General features: G+C 38.2%; 2 protein-coding genes across 7 annotated transcripts in view; one reads left to right on the top strand and one right to left on the bottom strand.

Moving 5' to 3' along the window:
* The window catches only part of Atg1 (serine/threonine-protein kinase unc-51-like protein Atg1), a 50,586-nt gene extending 37,577 nt beyond the window's left edge, over window positions 1-13,009 (top strand). Inside the window, exons 7-17 of one of the 6 annotated variants that reach the window (XM_069503328.1) lie at window positions 1,282-1,374; window positions 2,314-2,418; window positions 5,723-5,955; window positions 7,355-7,456; window positions 8,869-8,995; window positions 9,248-9,402; window positions 9,860-9,977; window positions 10,323-10,451; window positions 11,258-11,376; window positions 11,508-11,646; window positions 11,992-13,009. In XM_069503328.1, the coding sequence (XP_069359429.1) occupies window positions 1,282-1,374; window positions 2,314-2,418; window positions 5,723-5,955; window positions 7,355-7,456; window positions 8,869-8,995; window positions 9,248-9,402; window positions 9,860-9,977; window positions 10,323-10,451; window positions 11,258-11,376; window positions 11,508-11,646; window positions 11,992-12,077 (1,406 nt within the window). In that variant the 3' untranslated portion in view covers window positions 12,078-13,009. Of the gene's footprint in view, window positions 1-1,281; window positions 1,375-2,313; window positions 2,419-5,719; window positions 5,956-7,354; window positions 7,457-8,868; window positions 8,996-9,247; window positions 9,403-9,859; window positions 9,978-10,322; window positions 10,452-11,257; window positions 11,377-11,507; window positions 11,647-11,991 lie in introns of all 6 variants that reach the window. The other 5 variants (XM_069503329.1, XM_069503327.1, XM_069503331.1 and 2 more) reach the window with 5 other exon arrangements.
* A 43-nt stretch (window positions 13,010-13,052) lies between these two features.
* thoc5 (THO complex 5) lies at window positions 13,053-17,457 on the bottom strand. The gene is made up of 5 exons (XM_034976105.2): window positions 17,243-17,457; window positions 16,461-16,598; window positions 16,092-16,382; window positions 15,292-15,631; window positions 13,053-14,307 (listed from the first exon to the last, which is right to left on the bottom strand). Exons 1-5 carry the CDS (start codon window positions 17,336-17,338, stop codon window positions 13,097-13,099), a joined length of 2,076 nt encoding a protein of 691 aa, XP_034831996.1. The 5' UTR covers window positions 17,339-17,457; the 3' UTR covers window positions 13,053-13,096.
* Between the last annotated feature and the right edge of the window lie 1,171 nt (window positions 17,458-18,628).

The following is an 18,628-nucleotide window of genomic DNA, read 5'->3' as shown; positions in this document are numbered from 1 at the left end:
AGTGTGATTAACCTTTCTATAAATACTGAATTGGATGATGTCAGTGCACAAAAAAATTGTATCTAATAAGTTTTCCTCTCTGAGTGCACTGACCTTACAATTTGTCTTAACTTCAATAGTCTATACTGAGCTTAAAGATACTATATCACTTCATCTCTTTAAATCCTGGATACTTTAACAATACTGAGAAAATAGATCATCTACAATCAAATCTGAACCATATTACAAATTCACAAAGTACAATTCAGTCTAGCTCGTTGTTTACATTAGCACACTTCTACTACGCAGCAGCTATTGTTTACATACATTTACATATTATCACGCTTTCTAGTCCATGAATTTTTGAACATACTACATACTAGGGATGTTGCCAAATGCCAACAAATCAAATCAGCTACTCGTTATCAAACGTCTAAACGCGCGTATAGCGCGATTGTAAAAAATATTTGAAGTCCTTTTCTAGTTTAATCGATAATTTAAAATGGTTATTAAACTTAAAACTAACAGAGGACGTAGATTTTTAGTTTTTAGTCTTTTTACCTATTTTTGGAAGATTATTTTTTAATCATGAAAAAATAATTTATTTTTGACACAGGCGACATCCCTGTAACCCCTTTTTTAACCGACTTCAAAAAAAGGAGGAATCTTTTTTTTATTTTTTTTTTATTTTTTATGTATGTTCCCCGATTACTCGAAAACGCCAAGACCGATTTTGAAAATATATACTTCAAGTTGGTCCCATTTCAATTTGGTGAAGATCTGATGAACATCTTCGAAGATAGATACTGGAACTCCTCAACGGATAAGAGTAAATTGCTCGCGATCAGTGTAATAGCTTAGTAAACAGTAGACTTTTAACCAGTCATAGCATAATTCCATGGGGCCACTAAAAATTGTGAAATAAATTTTTTTTACAAATAAAATAAAAACCGACTTCGTTACACAAACACTAAAAATTGAAAAATAATTTAATTTATTACCGAATATATTATGTATACAAGAGTTAATATAGTTCCATAATAATATTTTTTGGGGTCGGTGCCAATGAGGTGCCATGGTGGAGTCCCATAAAAATATGAAGTCTAGACGATTCGCGCAGCTAAAGCTAATTGGCACCGGCACCAAAAAGTATTATTATGGAGCTATATTAACTCTTGTATACATAATATATTCGGTAATAAATTAAATTATTTTTCAATTTTTAGTGTTTGTGTAACGAAGTCGGTTTTTATAGATGTTGTGTTAATAATGATGTGGTTACGGTAAACGAATATTGTTCAGGTTTGGACTCTGATCTGCCTGACATATTGGAGAGCGATATCGAAGGCTGTGTCGAAACTCACTGTATCCTTGAGGAATCTTGGGACAGCCAGGGTATTACTTAAACTATTTACAGTAATTTTGCTTGATCTCTGGGACCATCCATTAATTACGTCACGCAAACTCACGTCTGTTTATCTCCTATCGACCCTATGATAGGTATGGTAGGTTTCATTTAAGTAATCATTTGTTATATCACTTATCATTTTATAACCCGTACAGATGATTGCATGAATAATAATGTTCCATACTATTATGATTGAATATAATACTTAGTTTGACGTAGATATCACAAAGGTGATCCTTCCATCAATGAGTGTGTTTCATTAGTTAGACCCTCCCTCCTGCATCAACGTGTGACATAATTAGGAGATGGTTTCTTGCATGGGGTGGCCTAATGATTTTGTCTATTATTTTTTATTGCAATGTGGCCATCATTTTTTGAATAAATACCACAATGCTTGATTCGCATGGCTTCGGTTTTGTGGGTTATGTATAAAGTTTACCCACAACTCGGTTCAAAAATTTAAAGGACTAGCACTATCACCTGCCGCTTTTGTGTCGTATCATCTAATCTTGTCACGTACGGCTCTTGTTCGCTGATAAATAATATGAATCTCATAAAAATTGTGAGATTTTTTAGATTTTCTTTAGATAGATATGTCTCGAAGTGCTATGTACTGAATGCACATATAAAAGAGGAAGAGCTTTTGTTCAGGAATGATTGAAACTTGAAACTAAAGACCATACCGATTCGATAGTATGTTGTTAAGTAACTTATCGACAGATTAGTAAAGATAGATTGATTTATTTGTTAATTTAGGCCGTTAGCCATTAAATCATCAAACGAAATCCAAACAAGCGGCATCCAAACAGGCTCGCATATCTCGAAAATAAATTAAGCATTTTTTTAAAACAAATAGTACAAAACTGAAAGTAAAATGGCTTGACACTTGATAAAATGTATTCATATTGGGAATGTTTGTTTGGCAGAAACGAGTTCTAACAGTGCTGTCCCGGCGTCTGCACCACGCGCGCCTTTGTCGGTGCCGCAAAAGGTCGCGCAACCGGCCAAGAAGCCACAGCCCTCGTCATCCAGTAAGTTATTTTAACGGATTTCCCTATTTTTACCTATATACAATTCTTTTGAATGATAACGGGCTGCCGATAACCGAAAGGTGCCTAAACACCAGTTCAGTATCTGTCTATGTAGTCTACCGCTACGCACATGCGTGTCCTAAGCATAAGCATTTTTTCTTTTTTCTTTAATATAATTTGTCTTTTTATTTGCAACTAGATGATGAACACGACTTCGTTTGCGTGGATTTAAGTTTTAATGTTAATTTCGCATTTATAATATTAGTATGGATTTGTCGTTATCAAAAGTTATATAATATCTTTTAATACATAAAAGCTCGTAGTGTTCAATGACACGTGACGGATTTTTGTAGACGAATTTGCTTGAAGAGCAAGCACCGTAATTTTCTCTTGAAAAAAATACTCTTGTGCGTCGGCCGCAAGATCCGAAGTCTTGGAGCCGTGTAATGTACCTAAAAGTGTGTGATATACCTACCTACACTTAAATATGGTTAAATTGCAGTGTTATGTTCTATTTAGAGTGGCACGATAACCTTCGCCGATGCTGGCGACGTCGGCGCATATCGATTTTATTACACTAATAATTCAATCAAGCTTCCCTCTGCTTATGCTATTAAGTGATCATTTTCTGTATTTTTTACGCTACATATTAAGTTATCAATATTGGAAGTATTATTCTATATATTTATAGAAGACAAAACATCATTAAAATAGTCTAAATATAAAATTTTACGGCCATCACTCACGACCGATAATAGTAGGTACAACAAAAAGAACAAGAGACATTTTACTTCTATAACGCAGATATGCATATATGGCACATGTCCTCTAAAATCCGCGTATGTATGTAATTATCAACTTTCGCCGTCTCAATTTTTGACGAAGATCGTCTGGAACATACGAGTGAAAACGGTCTAACACACAAGACATTGTGGCTAGTTCTGTTGTACACAATCCTTAAACTAACTAAATTGACAGGTCTAAATCTAGTGCTATCCTTTTCCGCGGGAAGCATTATGAAATCGATAGCAATACAGTGTACCTAGGTGGAGTCAGCCTAAAATCGGGCAACCATTCTCACCGTCTCAAATCAGCCATTGTCGGATAAAGCTCGGTCGTAGTTAAAAAATGGTTGTCTGCGTTAGCTCTTATTATGCTAAACAATTTCAAATCCGTACTCATTCAAAAACATTCCTACATAAACGACCGTCCATAAACACCAACATGACCCGTTACCGTATCGTTAACGTTACGTATCAGCGCTGCTTTACGACATAAATAGGTAAAATCTATAAATAACATAATTAGCTACGAGAGATTTAGCAAGTTGGCGCAAGAACAATGTCGCACAACTGTTCGTCTCACAGCGATCGTAGACATCGTAGTCATACATAGCGCTTTTTGTTTTGCCGCCTTTCTAATACGGCGGAATAGTAATTATGTATTCAGTGCTCAAGAGAACAATAGCTAGGCTGCGTGTTCAATTAGGTGACATGTTTCATATCTTTTAAATACACACTAAAATACTATCAATACTAATAGATATTTTATTTACTAATTCATACATATTGTTGAATTGTTTCAAAATACGTTATGCATACGTATAATCCGTACAAAATGACTCCTCACGCCTCATTTTAAGCTTATGAGTCAACTTTCATGTCAAAAGTGCAGTCCACCTTTAAAATAAGGACTAAAATCGTACTTTTGACATGAAATTTAACACAAAAAGTTAAAATGGCGCGTGAGGAGTGGAGAAGAGTGGCGCGCGTCATACCTTCTATGTACAGTACATTTACTGCATTCTTAAGCTCATTGCAGTCATCGAGCAACTATATAGTATACTAGTTTGGATCAAAAAGATAAGCACACACTATAATGTATACTAGCGAGGCTTTACCTAACTGGCAGGCGCATACAAACACTATTTAGCTGAAGGAAACAAGTTTGTCTTTCACCCTGTAAAGTTGTTAAAATAATAATTGAGATAGTACCGGTTTACCGGTACCGGTACCGGTACCGGTACCGGTTTTGAGATAGTATTTATCTAAAAAAAACTCCTTAGTTCCTAAGTACAATTTGAATGACGTCTTCAGTAGGTACACACTACACGCCGAACGTGCTAGATATTTAATCAGCTTTATTCCACAGCCAAATTAATCGTATTTTAATTTTAACGCATCTCGTGATAATTATTTTTACACTAATCGCTTTGTCAGCTCCGATAAATATGAATGTAATGCCATACATCGCACTTTGTCTACAATGTGTTATTGTATTTGTCACCTGTTTAAATATAAATGTGTGTTAGAGTACGTATATTATACAACACAACTAAACCTTATCTGTCTCCTGCTGAATATCAGAAATCTGTTGCTACACTAATGAAATACAAAATAATATATCTTCTTCTTCTTCTTCTATGAAGACTGACTGACTGACTGATCTATCAACGCACAGCTCAAATTACTGGACGGATCAGGCTGGGCATGCAGATAGATTATGACGTAAGACATCCGCTAAGAAAGGATTTTTGAAAATTCAATTCCCAAGGGGGTAAAATAGGGACTTGAAATTTTTGTAGATGACGCGGACGAAGTCGCGAGAAATCACCAGAAGACGTAGGTTCGAATCCTGCCGGTTCCGCAATTTTTAGGGTTCCGTACCTCAAAAGGAAAAACGGAACCCTTATAGGATCACTTTGTTGTCTGTCTGTCTGTCGGTCTGTCAAGAAACTTACAGGGTACTTCCCGTTGACCTAGAATCATGGAATTTGGCAGGTAGGTAGGTCTTATAGCAGACATTCGGGAAAAAATCTGAAAACCGCGAATTTGTGGTTACATCACACAAAAAAAAATTAAATTGTGGTCATGAACTAAAAATTTGTATTTTCAATTTTCGAAGTAAGATAACTATATCAAGTGGAGTATCATATGAAAGGGCTTTAGTTTGTACATTCTAAAACAGATTTTTATTTATTTTTAGGCATAATGGTTTTTGATTTATCGTGCAAAATGTCAATAAAATACGATTGTAGTACGGAACTCTCAGTGCGCGAGTCTGACTCGCACTAGGCCGGTTTTTTTTGATAATATGTATTTAAAAAAAATTATAAGCTAGTCGTTAAGTAAAGATAAAAATATCATAACGTTAAATCATATTGATATAACATGATGATTCCGCTACTGTTAATATTAGGTAACTACCTTCTGATTAACATAACGAAATGTTTTGACAATTTTTGTTTATTATTTTGGTTTAACGTTAGAAGTTTAGTAACGGCAACCGCCCTTGGTTACAGCAGATTCATCCGACTTGTGGCCGGGCGCGGAGGACTTCGTGGTAGTAGAGGCAGACAGCGCCTCGACGGAGGGCTCGCACACGTCGCACGGCTCGTCCGCGTCCGAGGCGGCGTCGCGGCCGCGGTCGCTCGCGCTGCCGGCCGCGCAGCCCGACCCCGTCCACACGAGCGACCTGCCCGCACAGCCCGTCAACCAGCAACAAAACGAGAATACGTCCAATGCACTACCAACAAGGGTGAGTTGCTTCGCATTCATTTACAGTACTACCACTTTTAAAAGTTAAACCGATGTACCTGCGCAGAAATGTTATTTTTGAATGACGCAAAAATATCTCAGCCAATAATAGCGCGCATCCGTCCGCTATTGGTTGTTGCCTACGCGACGCGCCACGTTTTGTACGCGCGAATTATGAGCGAGATACCAGAAGTCTCTGTTGTTCTTAAAAATCTTAACGTCAAGCAATAAGATCTGTATTTCATTGGTGTACATTTGGTTTTATTCGACGTTAGATTGCGCTTTTCTGCGCTAGCAAATTTTACCCATGCGACTTATAAAAGTGGTAGTAGGTATGTACTTACCTTGATTAAAGTTGAAAGAGGTGGTAGTTTTGTTGGCTTTACTTGTGGGAGGCTGTGGCCGCGGTTAGACGCCGCCTTAGGGTCAACGCACACTGTGCAGCAAAATGCTCGACCAACTTTTAGTGATAAATTATCTATTATCTAAATCACAACTAAAGCGCAGCCCACACTGGAAGTGAAGTGAAACGAACTCTGGACCCTAAAACGTGCGAATACAGCGATCGAACGCAGAAAGCCAAAACGCTATGCAGTATCAATGCAGTCGCAAAATCGCTAATGCTAAAGGTATCGTGTGTGCTAAAGGTATCGTATCGTGGGTCCTTAGTTGTGATTTAGTCATAAATATAAATAGTCATTATGAAAATTGTTCTAGCATTTTGTTGGTCAGTGTGCGACTGACCCTTATAGGGTTCCCAGTGAACCACAATGCTGTAGCCGGTAGGGGTGTGGCAGATTTTATCTGAGAGGGAATGTGTTACATGTTAATGAATCAAGGTTTTACTTAAAAATATGATAAGAATTTTGATTTACTCAAATTCATTCAATATGAAAAGATATCGAACGAAAAACGGGGTCAAACTGAATGGCTTCGTGTATTGTACAGGGATGATTTGTCGCTTCTAAAAGACTATTATATTTATGTAAATATTAAGTAATGTGAAAAAGCTTGTTAATCATTGCTTGTGTGAGTTATCATTCGTGTCCATTGAATTAAAGTATGGAACGGCTATTCTGAACAAAAGTCCAGTTCACACCAAACATGATACTGGCCATAAGTGTCCAACCGAAGGTCGATTTCTGGCAAAGAAATAAAAATTAAGAAATTGGTTTAACCACCTTCTGCCTAAACTCGAAGGTGACTGAAGTCGAAGGTTCGTTCGGACACTACTGGCGATCAAGTGATAAGTAAAGGCATATTCGCATCAAAAAGATCTTGTTTGGAATGGCCAATCTAGTGTGTAGTAGTTAGAGATCGTTGTTCGAATCCATATTTGCATAGACATAGGCTTTGTCACTAACATTCAGATAACGTAGTGTTTGTGGTGGTTTGGACAGAACCCGACTAGCGCGAGCAGCGTGCCGCGCTCGCAGCCCATCGACGTTCTGCGCTCTAACCACAACCGAAACACCAACATCGGCTCGCTCTCGCCGCCCACTGTGAGTAACCCGCATACACCATCGATCGCTCTAACTGACGAAAACTACCCAACTTGCGACCTTATAAAGCTAGGCATCCATTCGGGTCCTTTCAGATAGAGCCAGTCCGCAGCTGGTGCATGGAAGAGCACATCAACCAGACCAGTTGACAGCTCAAGCGCGCGAAAGAGAATCAGCTCTCTTAAATGTTTCACAATTTTCATACTGAGCGCATTGGGAAAGCGTCCTCTGCACTGATCTCTACCTACAAAATATCATAAAATACCTCTGAATAAAAAATACAAGTACGTTGGACTTGGAGCAACTTGAGTTTCGCCGTTTTGGCGTCATGCGAGCGTACTCGAAACTTTTTAGTAATGAGACATCTGTCAACAGATTTGACACCAACTGCGCGATTGCGGGAGAACGACAGCTACACTGTCACGATCGCAATCACCTCTAATTGGTTGACGCTCGCTCACTATTGGCTAAAATGCATTGTTGCAACAAGAATCGCACAAATTCAGCCAATTACAACAATTGAAATTGTAATAATGATTGATGCAGGTTTTAGGCAATCGCCCTACAGGTGTCAATTGTAATTCGCGGTACGCTCGGTGGAGCGCTTCGAATCCGCATAAAAAATAACTGCCATTTTGTATGGCACACCTCTTCCAGCGTACTTGTACTATGTATAATATTATGTCCATTGCAGTGATCATCGGGCATCCTGTTGTCTTTAAATAAAATAAATTTAAAAATGAACCTTAAGTCAATGACCTAGAACTTAATTTTAAATACGATCATTTGCTCTGCTCTCCGCACCGATCTATCTGAACGGACCCTTAATGTTAGCGAACCCTATCCTGCGAACAATATTAGAAGACTACGAAAGACTTCTATGAACACGGTCAGCATTTGTGTTCATACCAAAACCGACATCGATCGGTACATAAGATTTGTTAACATTAATGGATACCCAGGTTTAAACTACGAATAATATTCTAAGTTTACATAACAAAAGCGTTAGTTTCATGTGATTCGCAATTAGTCCATTCTGTTGTACCAATCCAATCCATCAGCCTGTTTGCGTCCACTGCTGGACATAGGCCTTTCCAAGAGCACGCCACCAAACACGGTCCTCAGCCTTCCTCATCCACCCGCTCCCCACCATCTTACCGTAATCGGGAATAGCAGGGCTGCCGGGAACTGGGGGAACTGGAATCTGTTGTACACAATCTTAGTCAAGTCATCAAGTCTTAACGTAGGTATTGCTATCACTTTCATAATGCTCCCCGTAGAAAGGGATGGATTTAGACCCGTCAATTTAGCCAGTGTTTTATAAATTCTTTTCGTGCGTAATTTTTTCCATAATATAGAACCCTATTTTTGATCGAAACTAATATTTTTATATGTATTTTGTTAATAAATAGGATTTACAGGTACCGTTCACAATGGGGACTCCCCCTTCGACTCGCAGACGAAGCGCCTCTGGGAGCTCCCCACCGCCCTCGCTATGGCAGGTCTCTCCAACGAATAGTCCCTCATATAGGAGATCAGGTACGCTATTGATATAATTAGTATGGTTACATCGCTTCATCACGCACTTATCCGATCCGAACCCGTGAAAATACGGATATAAAAAATATCTACAACATGTCATAAGCTACTATATTTTTAAAGACCGCAAAAAACCGGGAGAGTGTCTTGAAGTTCGAAAGCACTCGTTTCTATCTGGCGTCTTATTTTGAGTCGTGAGACAAGTCGGCATAAAACGCTATTGCGTTGGTTCATCATTTGGACGTATCGCAGGGTCGTCGCCGCCGGTGACGCTGGCCGCGCTGAAGGCGAGCGGGGAGTCGTCGCCCAAGCGCGGCGCTTTGCCCGACGCGCTGCTGCGCGGCATCAAGCTGCACCACGACCCGCCCGTCTACATCCCCAACCTGCAGGAGGAGACCATCCTCGCGGTGAGTCCACGCACCGCACGACTCGCATGACGATGGTGCATGAATCACGCCGAACGCGACGCACTTTTCAGTTCAGACTTCATCATTATTCTCATGATCAACCCATCGAGGCTAGTGAGCCTCGATGGGTTGATCACGACTACACACTACACTACAGACTACAGAGCACGGGTCTCCTCTCAGAGTGAGAAGGGCTGGCCAAGTGCGGATTGGCAGACTTCACACACAGCTTTGAGAATATTATGGAGAACTCTCAGGCATGCAGGTTTCCTCGCGATGTTTTGCTTCAGCGTTAAAGCAAGTGATTTTTAATTACTTAAAACAAACATAACTCCGAAAAGTTAGAGGTGCGTGCCCAGGATCGAACCGCTGACCGCAGCTTACAGACTTACTGGGTATTAATTGACGGTTTCCTCGGCCTGTGGAAGTATATGAACAAAATATTTTGTTTATTCAGGAGGAGCACAGCAAAGTGTTCTCGCAGCTCAACTTTGTGCTGATGCTGGCGGAGCTGCTGTCCGACCTCGCAGTGTCGTGCGGCGCGCCGCTCGCCGCGCTCATGGACGCCTCTGATGGTAATATTTGATCCCAAATGATACAAATGAGAACCTAGTCTTAGCGAAGGCCTATTCAAGAGGAAACATTCACAGGCTGAATAGGTGTTTATGTTGAATATCCATGCTTATTATTATAAATGCGAAAGTGTGTCCGTCTGTCTGTCTGCAAGCTTTGCACAGCCCAACAGTTTAACCGATTTTGATGAAATTTGGTACAAAGTTAGCTAGGGAAGGGCATAGGCATTAGGAAAATGAAAAGGTTCCAACGGGATTTTTAAAAACCTACATCCACGCGGACGAAGTTGCGGGCATCATCTAGTTGAAAATAAAACTCAATCATTATTCATTACATATGATTTGCAGAAAGGAGCAACGAGAGCGTGCGGCTGGGGCTGCTGGTGCAGGCCATGCAGGCGCTGGCGGCCGGCCTGCGCCTCGCCGCCGCGCACTACCGCTCGCGCACGCTGCAGCCCACGCCGCAAGTGCGCAACGGTACGTACACTACATGTGACACAACTCGAAAAACGTTCAGTTACTACGCAGGACGAGGTGCACCGGGACTTTAGAGCTTGCTTCGCCTTGTGCACCGCCCTTATATACAGGGTGTTATCAGAACACCACCAAAAACGAAGACAGGTGATATTACTAATGGTTACTGATTAGATACCGCAAAAAAAACTAGTAATTTTTAAAAGTTCGCAATGTATTGCAAATAAAACAGACGCTAGAGGTCAACGAACGTTGCATAGATAGATGCCGCGTCGTAAGCGAGGCCATTGACCCCGAGTTTTGCACGCTATACTTTGCGAGTTTGAAAAATACTAAATCTCTAAAAGTATAACGTAAATGGTTATTGATATTGGATTGTGTTTAGGTAGTATGATAATAGAGCTAAGTTTTTGCTAGCGTGTTAATCCCAACCTGTATAAAAAAGAAACGTTTATGGACGTTAAACTTATCATACGAAAACTCATGACTCATTCGTATGATAAGTTTAACGTTTGAGAACAAAAAAAATCGTTATTGCATGAAAGTTCGTACGCAGTAAACGCACGTAATACGCACAAAAATAACACGCTCACCCGAATGAATCTTCCATTGAGGTGGAGGCGTGCGATTGTAGGAACAGGCCAATCAGTTTATCGAGATGTTGCCAAAGATAGAGATAGACATGATAAATCTTGGAAATTTTAATTAATTTAGCGTTTAAACTATCATGACTGATTTCCATTATACATATCTCACACCCTCCTAATTAATTTTGTAGAAGAATTTTAAGCGATATTTTTCTATTGCAGTTGTCTCACTAATGAACGGAAAGTACAAGTGGATCGTGAACGAGTCACGAAGGCTCCATGAGGCGGGAGTGACGCCAGCAGTTTGTGATAAAATCCTCTACGAACACGCCATCGAATTGGTACGTTTAAGGAATTGAAATTATGTGTTATGTTACTTACTGAAAGCGAATACATATTACTGTTTGATTAGTCCATCCTCTAGTGCATTTTCAACTTTAATCTGTCGACGTTAATCTAATTTTGTCCTTAGTGCCAAATGGCCGCAATCGAGGAGCTATTCGGCGACGTGAAAGAGTGCGAGCGGCGCTACATGTCCGCGCAAGTGCTGCTGCACTCGCTCGTGCAGCGCCACCCGCTGCACCCGCACCACCGCACCACACTCTCCAAGTGTACGTCACCCTTCATTTATACCACGCTCCTTCACACACACATACACACACTGGTGCTTTACTCTATACCACCACACTACTTTCACAAGTATATGTCACTGTTCATTAAAATAATATTTTACTGAGGGCCTACCGCTGTAATTTGAAAGGGTATTATAGTGCACAACAGCTGTGTTCACAGCCTCAGGTACACTCTCGCGTAACATACGTATCTACAGGTACATACACTCTCACCTTTTTGGTCTGACCTGGGACCTCACGATCCACAGCAAAACTGACTTAATTTTGTAATTTAAAAATAAAATTATGTACCTATAATTTAAATTAAATAAATTAATCTTGCAGACAGGGACGCAGTACAAAGGCGGCTCAACTGCCTCAAAGGGCCGCGAAAAATCATGGATGTGAAATTAGAGGCCGGGATCTCATAATGCAATAAGGCATCTTTACCTAGAAATAAGTACACACGAAACGCAAGACGAGAAGTGATTTTATTTTGTTTTACAAAAGACTTGCAGCGAAAAAACGATTGAAAAAAAGTGTATAAAAGGATTATTATTAGTGAACAATATCAATACAAAGAAATCATCATACACACTGTTGTTTAACTATTATAATATGAAGATTACCGAGATCGCAATAGTGAGTTATATTTTTTTAACTGTATGTATCGATGTTTTCTTGCAAGTGGTAGTATATTCTAGAAACACCTAGAAAGTGTTAGTGAAAAGATTTTAGTACAGCTTAAATATAAATTTTAAGTAGATAATTGTGTCATGACACTGTCCCTACAAATTAATTAATGGTTGTAATTATTGAAATAGTCCTAATTTTACTTTTATATTATTGTACACTTTCAGAATTATTCAGCTTCAGCTGACCGCCGAGCACTTTTTACTTTAAATAGACATACAAATATTCCTTCACCCGCCATTGACACTTTAGAGAGTTTAATTATAATATAATAAAAATGTAAAAAAAACTGATAGAAGTGTAGAATGGATTTTCAAAACTATCTCATAACATGTATTACATTTTATTATTACATACTTATTTGTAGTGATATATAAAGTGAAAAATGTGAATTAATATATCTCAAGGTGGACATGATAGAGATCTCATTATTGACCAACAATATGGCATTTTTAGGTTAAGTTGAAAAATGTTTTAAGTATTTTTTGAAAAAATCAGTATAAAATTATTTGTCTATATACTCACAACAAATTTCATTATATTGCCAAATTGTGATCATCATTGTGTATTTTTGGCAGAAAGTCAATGCTTTACCGAAATAAGAATAAAGACTGTTGTAATATAAAGCTAGTTTGTTTTTGTTTTAATAAATACTTATTTTCAACATCTCTATTTCAATATTATTTCTATTTTATAGTAAAAAATCACTTCACATTTGGAATATTTAATTTCATTTCTAGACATGGATTCACAAAGTTTAGTATTGTACAAAAACTCCTGCACCTTGCTTTAAGAATTTGTATGGCTTCATCCTATTACGTCCACGGACAGCTTGTAATATTACCTTATCAGGGGGAAACTCGGGTGACCCCATGGTCTCTAGAAGCACATCCAGACATGTCAGTAATTTCATCATCTGTGATGATAAAGTACACTGGATCTTTTCACTTGTGTCCCAGTTTGTATTTATCACTCTTTCTATGTCTCTAATATCATCATTTGAGAGAGCATTATGAGTTCCATTCCAATGTAATGTCAATGTAAATAAAGGTGCCTTCTTTGGGTAATCACTGCTCACAGCCACTAAAGCGACAAGCTTTGCAGATTGTCTAGTAATAATTGCACGATATAACATATTCACGTCAGACACCAAGCCTTCTGATATCAAAAACGATGTTGATGGCGCTTGGTGATATTCAAGCCAAGTTATTGATTGCCACTGGGTCAATGATCCAGATAACCTCACAGGACATGTCACACCTTTGTTGGGTAAAATTTTACCAGATTCCAAATCTTGAAGTTCTTTCATTAATTCTACTCGAGCTTTTAGCCTCTTTTTCAAAGTAAAAATAAAATTTTCCACACTTGCAACACTGAGGCTTTGACTGGGCAGAATGTTTTTATTCGTTTTTTCTTTATCAGAAATAACAGCCATGAAATCTAAACCACACATTCTTTGAGCCCATATGTATGGCCTTCCAACTTCTGAGATGAAGTGTGTAAAGTGTTCAGATATACCGGCAACATTCAACAAGTAGGCAGTGGCTGGGTGTGGTGAATCACAGCCCGCATCGCCAACATACAACTCATTCAAAATGCAATCACCATTCAAGACATCAGCTGCAGACACTCCTGTTATAGGCTTTGAGACATTCATAATAAATTTAACCACAACAATCTTTAGATGTATCATGTAGGAAAAGATCAAGTCGACTGCAGTTTCATCAGAATTCTTTACAGTTACATGAACATTTAGGGGATGTTTTTTGAGTACCTCCTTCTTCTTGGCCTCCGCTCTCTCCTCCTTGGATATTTTGGCAGTTCTATGATGTCTTTTCTTTTTGCTGTCTCTATGATCTTCATCATTGTTGTCCTGATCTGAATCTGAATCGTTAGAAACAACTACTTCACGCTCTTCATTTGTAAGCTGATCCAGCCTTTTCGCTTCATCTTCATCTCCGGCTATAGCTGAAATTAAAATGAATTTTAAGGAAACTAAACAAAATAGAAAGATACACATTAATATTATAAGAATATCTGTCTACTTGTTATTTTACACTGCCAAACCACTGAATCAAGCTTGATATTATATGATATAATTTGGCACAAAGATGTATTTCATTTTCTTTGTTAATTCGCTTGTTTGTAGATGGCTATTCCCTTGCATTCTGAGGTACATATCAAAGCTTTTTTTTATTTCAGACATTCTCAGAAATCTTTGTTTAATAAAAAATTTTTACAAAAAAAATAAAAACCGACTTCGTTACATAAACACTAAAAATTGAAAAATAATTTAATTTATTACCGAATATATTATGTATACAAGAGTTAATATAGTTCCATAATAATACTTTTTGGTGCCGGTGCCAATTAGCTTTAGCTGCGCGAATCGTCTAAACTTCATATTTTTATGGGACTCCACAATGGCACCTCATTGGCACCGACCCCAAAAAATATTATTATGGAACTATATTAACTCTTGTATACATAATATATTCGGTAATAAATTAAATTATTTTTCAATTTTTAGTGTTTATGTAACGAAGTCGGTTTTTATTTTTTTTGTAAAAATTTTTTATTTCACAATTTTTAGTGGCCCCATGGAATTATGCTATGACTGGTTAAAAATCTACTGTTTACTAAGCTATTACACTGATCGCGAGCAATTTACTCTTATCCGTTGAGGAGTTCCAGTATCTATCTTCGAAGATGTTCATCAGATCTTCACCAAATTGAAATGGGACCAACTTTGAAGTATACCCTTTCAAACAAAAAAAGAATTTTCAAAATCGGTCCAGGCGTTTTTGAGTAATCGGGGAACATACATAAAAAATAAAAAAAAAAAAAAAAAAAAAAAAAAAAAAAAAGATTCCGACGAATTGAGAACCTCCTCCTTTTTTTGAAGTCGGTTAAAAAAGGAAATATTTGATTAAGCTTAATTTATCAACTTACCAACAGTAACATTCTTAGCTCCAAGGGCATCTGAATAAGCACCAGCATTGGCATAGAGCAAGAATAACGGTGGAGGTAAAAGAGCTGCAGCTTGTGTCTCATCACGTTTCTCATCTAGCCTAAGAGCCAAGCACTCTTGTAGAGGCTTGGTGGCCTTGAGCACATCTCGCAAATGTGGAGCAAGAGCATCTAGCCTTGACCGAGCAGCAGCTATGGCGGCCGCCACACGCTCTTTTGAAGCTACCAGTTCACTACATACTCCAGCCAGCTCTCTGCGCTGTTTTAGCTCCCATTCAAGCCTTGCTAACTGCAGCTGATGCTCATCTGTTTTTGTCACTTCCTAAAAGAAACATGAAAAACTCAGTTATTATCAAAACTAGTTGGGCAAACTCTGACAAAAGGCTGAGTTGAGCCACTTGATAATATAATTATATTATTATACAATAAAAATATGTTATAACAAGTAACAACACTAAAGAGACCATGCTTCTTAGTTCACAAAAGCCAAACAAATAGCCAGGACTCATGCTTTGGGTCATTATATCTCATAAAATGTTGTTTATTGTAAATGGGTCAGTCAAATGATTTATTCAAAATAGGTAATAAACTACTCTTTTTGACTGTACTGGGTTTGACTGTATTTATAATAAATTCAGTTATATTTGATACATCTTTTATTTTTAAATCTTTATAGCTTGATGTACATTCAAATTGGACTATAATTCTTTACTTTGCCTTTATGATTAATCGGAATATAGAAATATACATACATATAATTAACACTAATCAATCAAACTTACTGGGCGTGAAATCTCTATTGGTGCATCTTTATAAAAGTCTTTTAATGGAACTAGTTCAATTTCTTCATCTTTTGATTTAAACTGTAGGCATTTTGTTACTTCTTTGTCAAGATGGTCAGCTTCATATAGTAAATTCTGCAATAGTAAGTGTGTAGAGTCCACTCTTTGCTTTTCTTTGTGCAAGGCATCTCTGCCAGCTCTTGTCCGGACTTTTTCAAGTCTATTTAGTTTTTTTAAAGCAACCAACTGTAAGGATGCTTCTATTCTTTTAGCATTTATTTTTTCTTTTGCCTGAAGAAAAGAATTATATGCAAATAATATACAACATTTATCAAATTTCAATAATTTTTAAATCGGTAACCTATTCACCTCATCAGTACCCTTGGCCTTTAATTCAGCAACATCAGAAAATATCTGGCGCACATCTTGACAGATCTTTTTAAACAAAGCAGCATCTTTTTCAGCAGAGCGAATTTGAGCCTCAGTTTCTTCAAACTCAACAACTTTCTGTAAGCGAAAGGTCTTTAGTAGAAAATTTATTTAATCTTCTGCTTGGACTATAGCAGATCTGATATCATTGTAAAGTGTAAACCTATTTAAATATCTAACCAAATACTATTAAATGGAGTAATAATTGCCATTTGACTTCAAACATGGGCTCCTTCCGGTTCAGGTTTCAATAATTTCTACTTTTTAGGTTAACAAATCAGATAGCATAGCTTGTGTCCTAATACAGAAGGGAAGTAAAAAAGAAGCCAAATCTACCACCTTCAAAGTTCGGTCACCCAATAAGTTAGTCTTGGGCTTGGGCAAGGCTTGCTGCTTGGGTCAACATGGCAGCATATATACAAAAATATTATCTGTTTATTCACTTGCAAACATGCAAGCAAGACTGATGAATTACATAAAAATAATTGCAGCTAGGGGACACATCGCATCATCCGATATTGCACATAAAAAGTGTAAAATCTTTTATATACAACTCTGGTATGTGGAGTGTGGACCTAGTTACCTAGGTATATGATACCACTCTGGTATGTGGACACTGGACAGTAGACACCGCGGATCTGGATGAGAACTAAGTAAGCGGCAGCAGGAACCAATAAAGGGCACTATAATAGGATCAAGGATGTATTGCTTTAAATTCTAACCTTATAAACATCAGCCGGGGTCAACTTGGAAGCGTCGTTGGACGTTGATGTATTTAATTTACGGCGTTTCTTAGTGGAAACATCATCTTTACCCATATTTTTCGATATAGCACGATATTTGATAATTTTTAGAATCTCCACCAATCCAGATATATAATGTACTCTGTGCACAACACGATACAAACAAAAAAACTAACAAAAGAATAGGTACCTATATAATCATAATCACCATAGAGTAAAGTAATATCTTGAGTAATATAGACTGAAACATAGATTGTGCCGATCTAAGGTCAAAAGCGCTAGGATCGACAGACAATGTATTCTGTGCGACAGACGCGGAGGCACAGAGACTCACAGAGTACCGCGGAGGGTGTGAAATGTGAATGCCCGCAACCTTGTAGCGCGCATGCTGTCGAGCGAGGACGCCTGGCAACGATATAGCCAAATGCTGCGGGCTATAATGATAAGAAGAGAAGAGCGGGAAAAAGAAGAAGTTAGAAATTTAGGAGGTCAGCACGAAGTAATGCTTACGCAGTTCCTGGGGAGGTTATTTTAGTCCGTGCGACTCGGACACACCCTGCCAGCAGGCAGAAGTCCGTAGGGATTTTTTCCTCCCACGAAGAAAAAAAAAAAAAGACTGAAATAGTATACTGAAATAGAAACTCTACAATTTCGAGTGCAAAGCCACTTTAACATCCATTAGATTTGATTTAAACCTCAATTTTTACCTACTAGCACTACTAGTGACCTACTATCATCGACATAGGAACTACGTTCTCAGAGCAAATATTATTAGCATGTCTCTCAGTCTCTGATATTATGTTCTAAGTAGGTCATTCCTTAGGTCATCGCTGAGATGATACAATCTACCTATGTAATCTTCTAGGTACTATGGAGAGCTACTTAAGAATCAGCTTAGTTCTGGCTGGGGTGGACGTCTCGAGGACATTACAGTTTTGCTCGGTGATCACTTACCATGTTGTGTGGTCGTGATATTATTTAATCATACCAATAGTATTGGTAGCTACAGACCCCTTTATATCAAATCTCAGAACAAATTCCTGTGTATCAAATAAAATACTGGGACTGCTAACGTACCTAAAACACTACTACAATAGTTACTCTGCAATCGGCATCATACCTATTGGTCGGTACTCCGTTCAGTACGCGGCAGAAAATAATGTTCATCGACCTTCATAAGGAGATAGCAGTTTTGTAGAGCTATGTCTCTGTCGTTGAGACCAACAAAACGTCATATAGGTATGAGTGACAGAGACAACGCTCTACAAAGCCGAAATGTCATTCTAAAGGCGTACATATTTTCTGCCACGTATTGTAGCGGTAACTAGATTGATGGTGCGACTTTAGGATTTATTGTAGCAGCGG

The sequence above is a fragment of the Maniola hyperantus genome, chromosome 15 (assembly GCF_902806685.2).
Source record: "Maniola hyperantus chromosome 15, iAphHyp1.2, whole genome shotgun sequence".
In the NCBI taxonomy this organism is placed as follows: Eukaryota; Metazoa; Arthropoda; class Insecta; order Lepidoptera; family Nymphalidae; genus Maniola; species Maniola hyperantus.
This window is presented reverse-complemented; position numbering and strand designations above follow the sequence as displayed.

Coding starts and splice junctions, on each gene's coding strand:
- thoc5 (XM_034976105.2), bottom strand. CDS start 17,338: ATGGGTAAAGATGATGTTTCCACTAAGAAACGCCGTAAATTAAATACA. Junction 16,599..17,242: donor CCCCGGCTGATGTTTATAAG/GTTAGAATTTAA, acceptor TTTCGCTTACAG/AAAGTTGTTGAGTTTGAAGA. Junction 15,632..16,091: donor CAATAGAGATTTCACGCCCA/GTAAGTTTGATT, acceptor TGTTTCTTTTAG/GAAGTGACAAAAACAGATGA.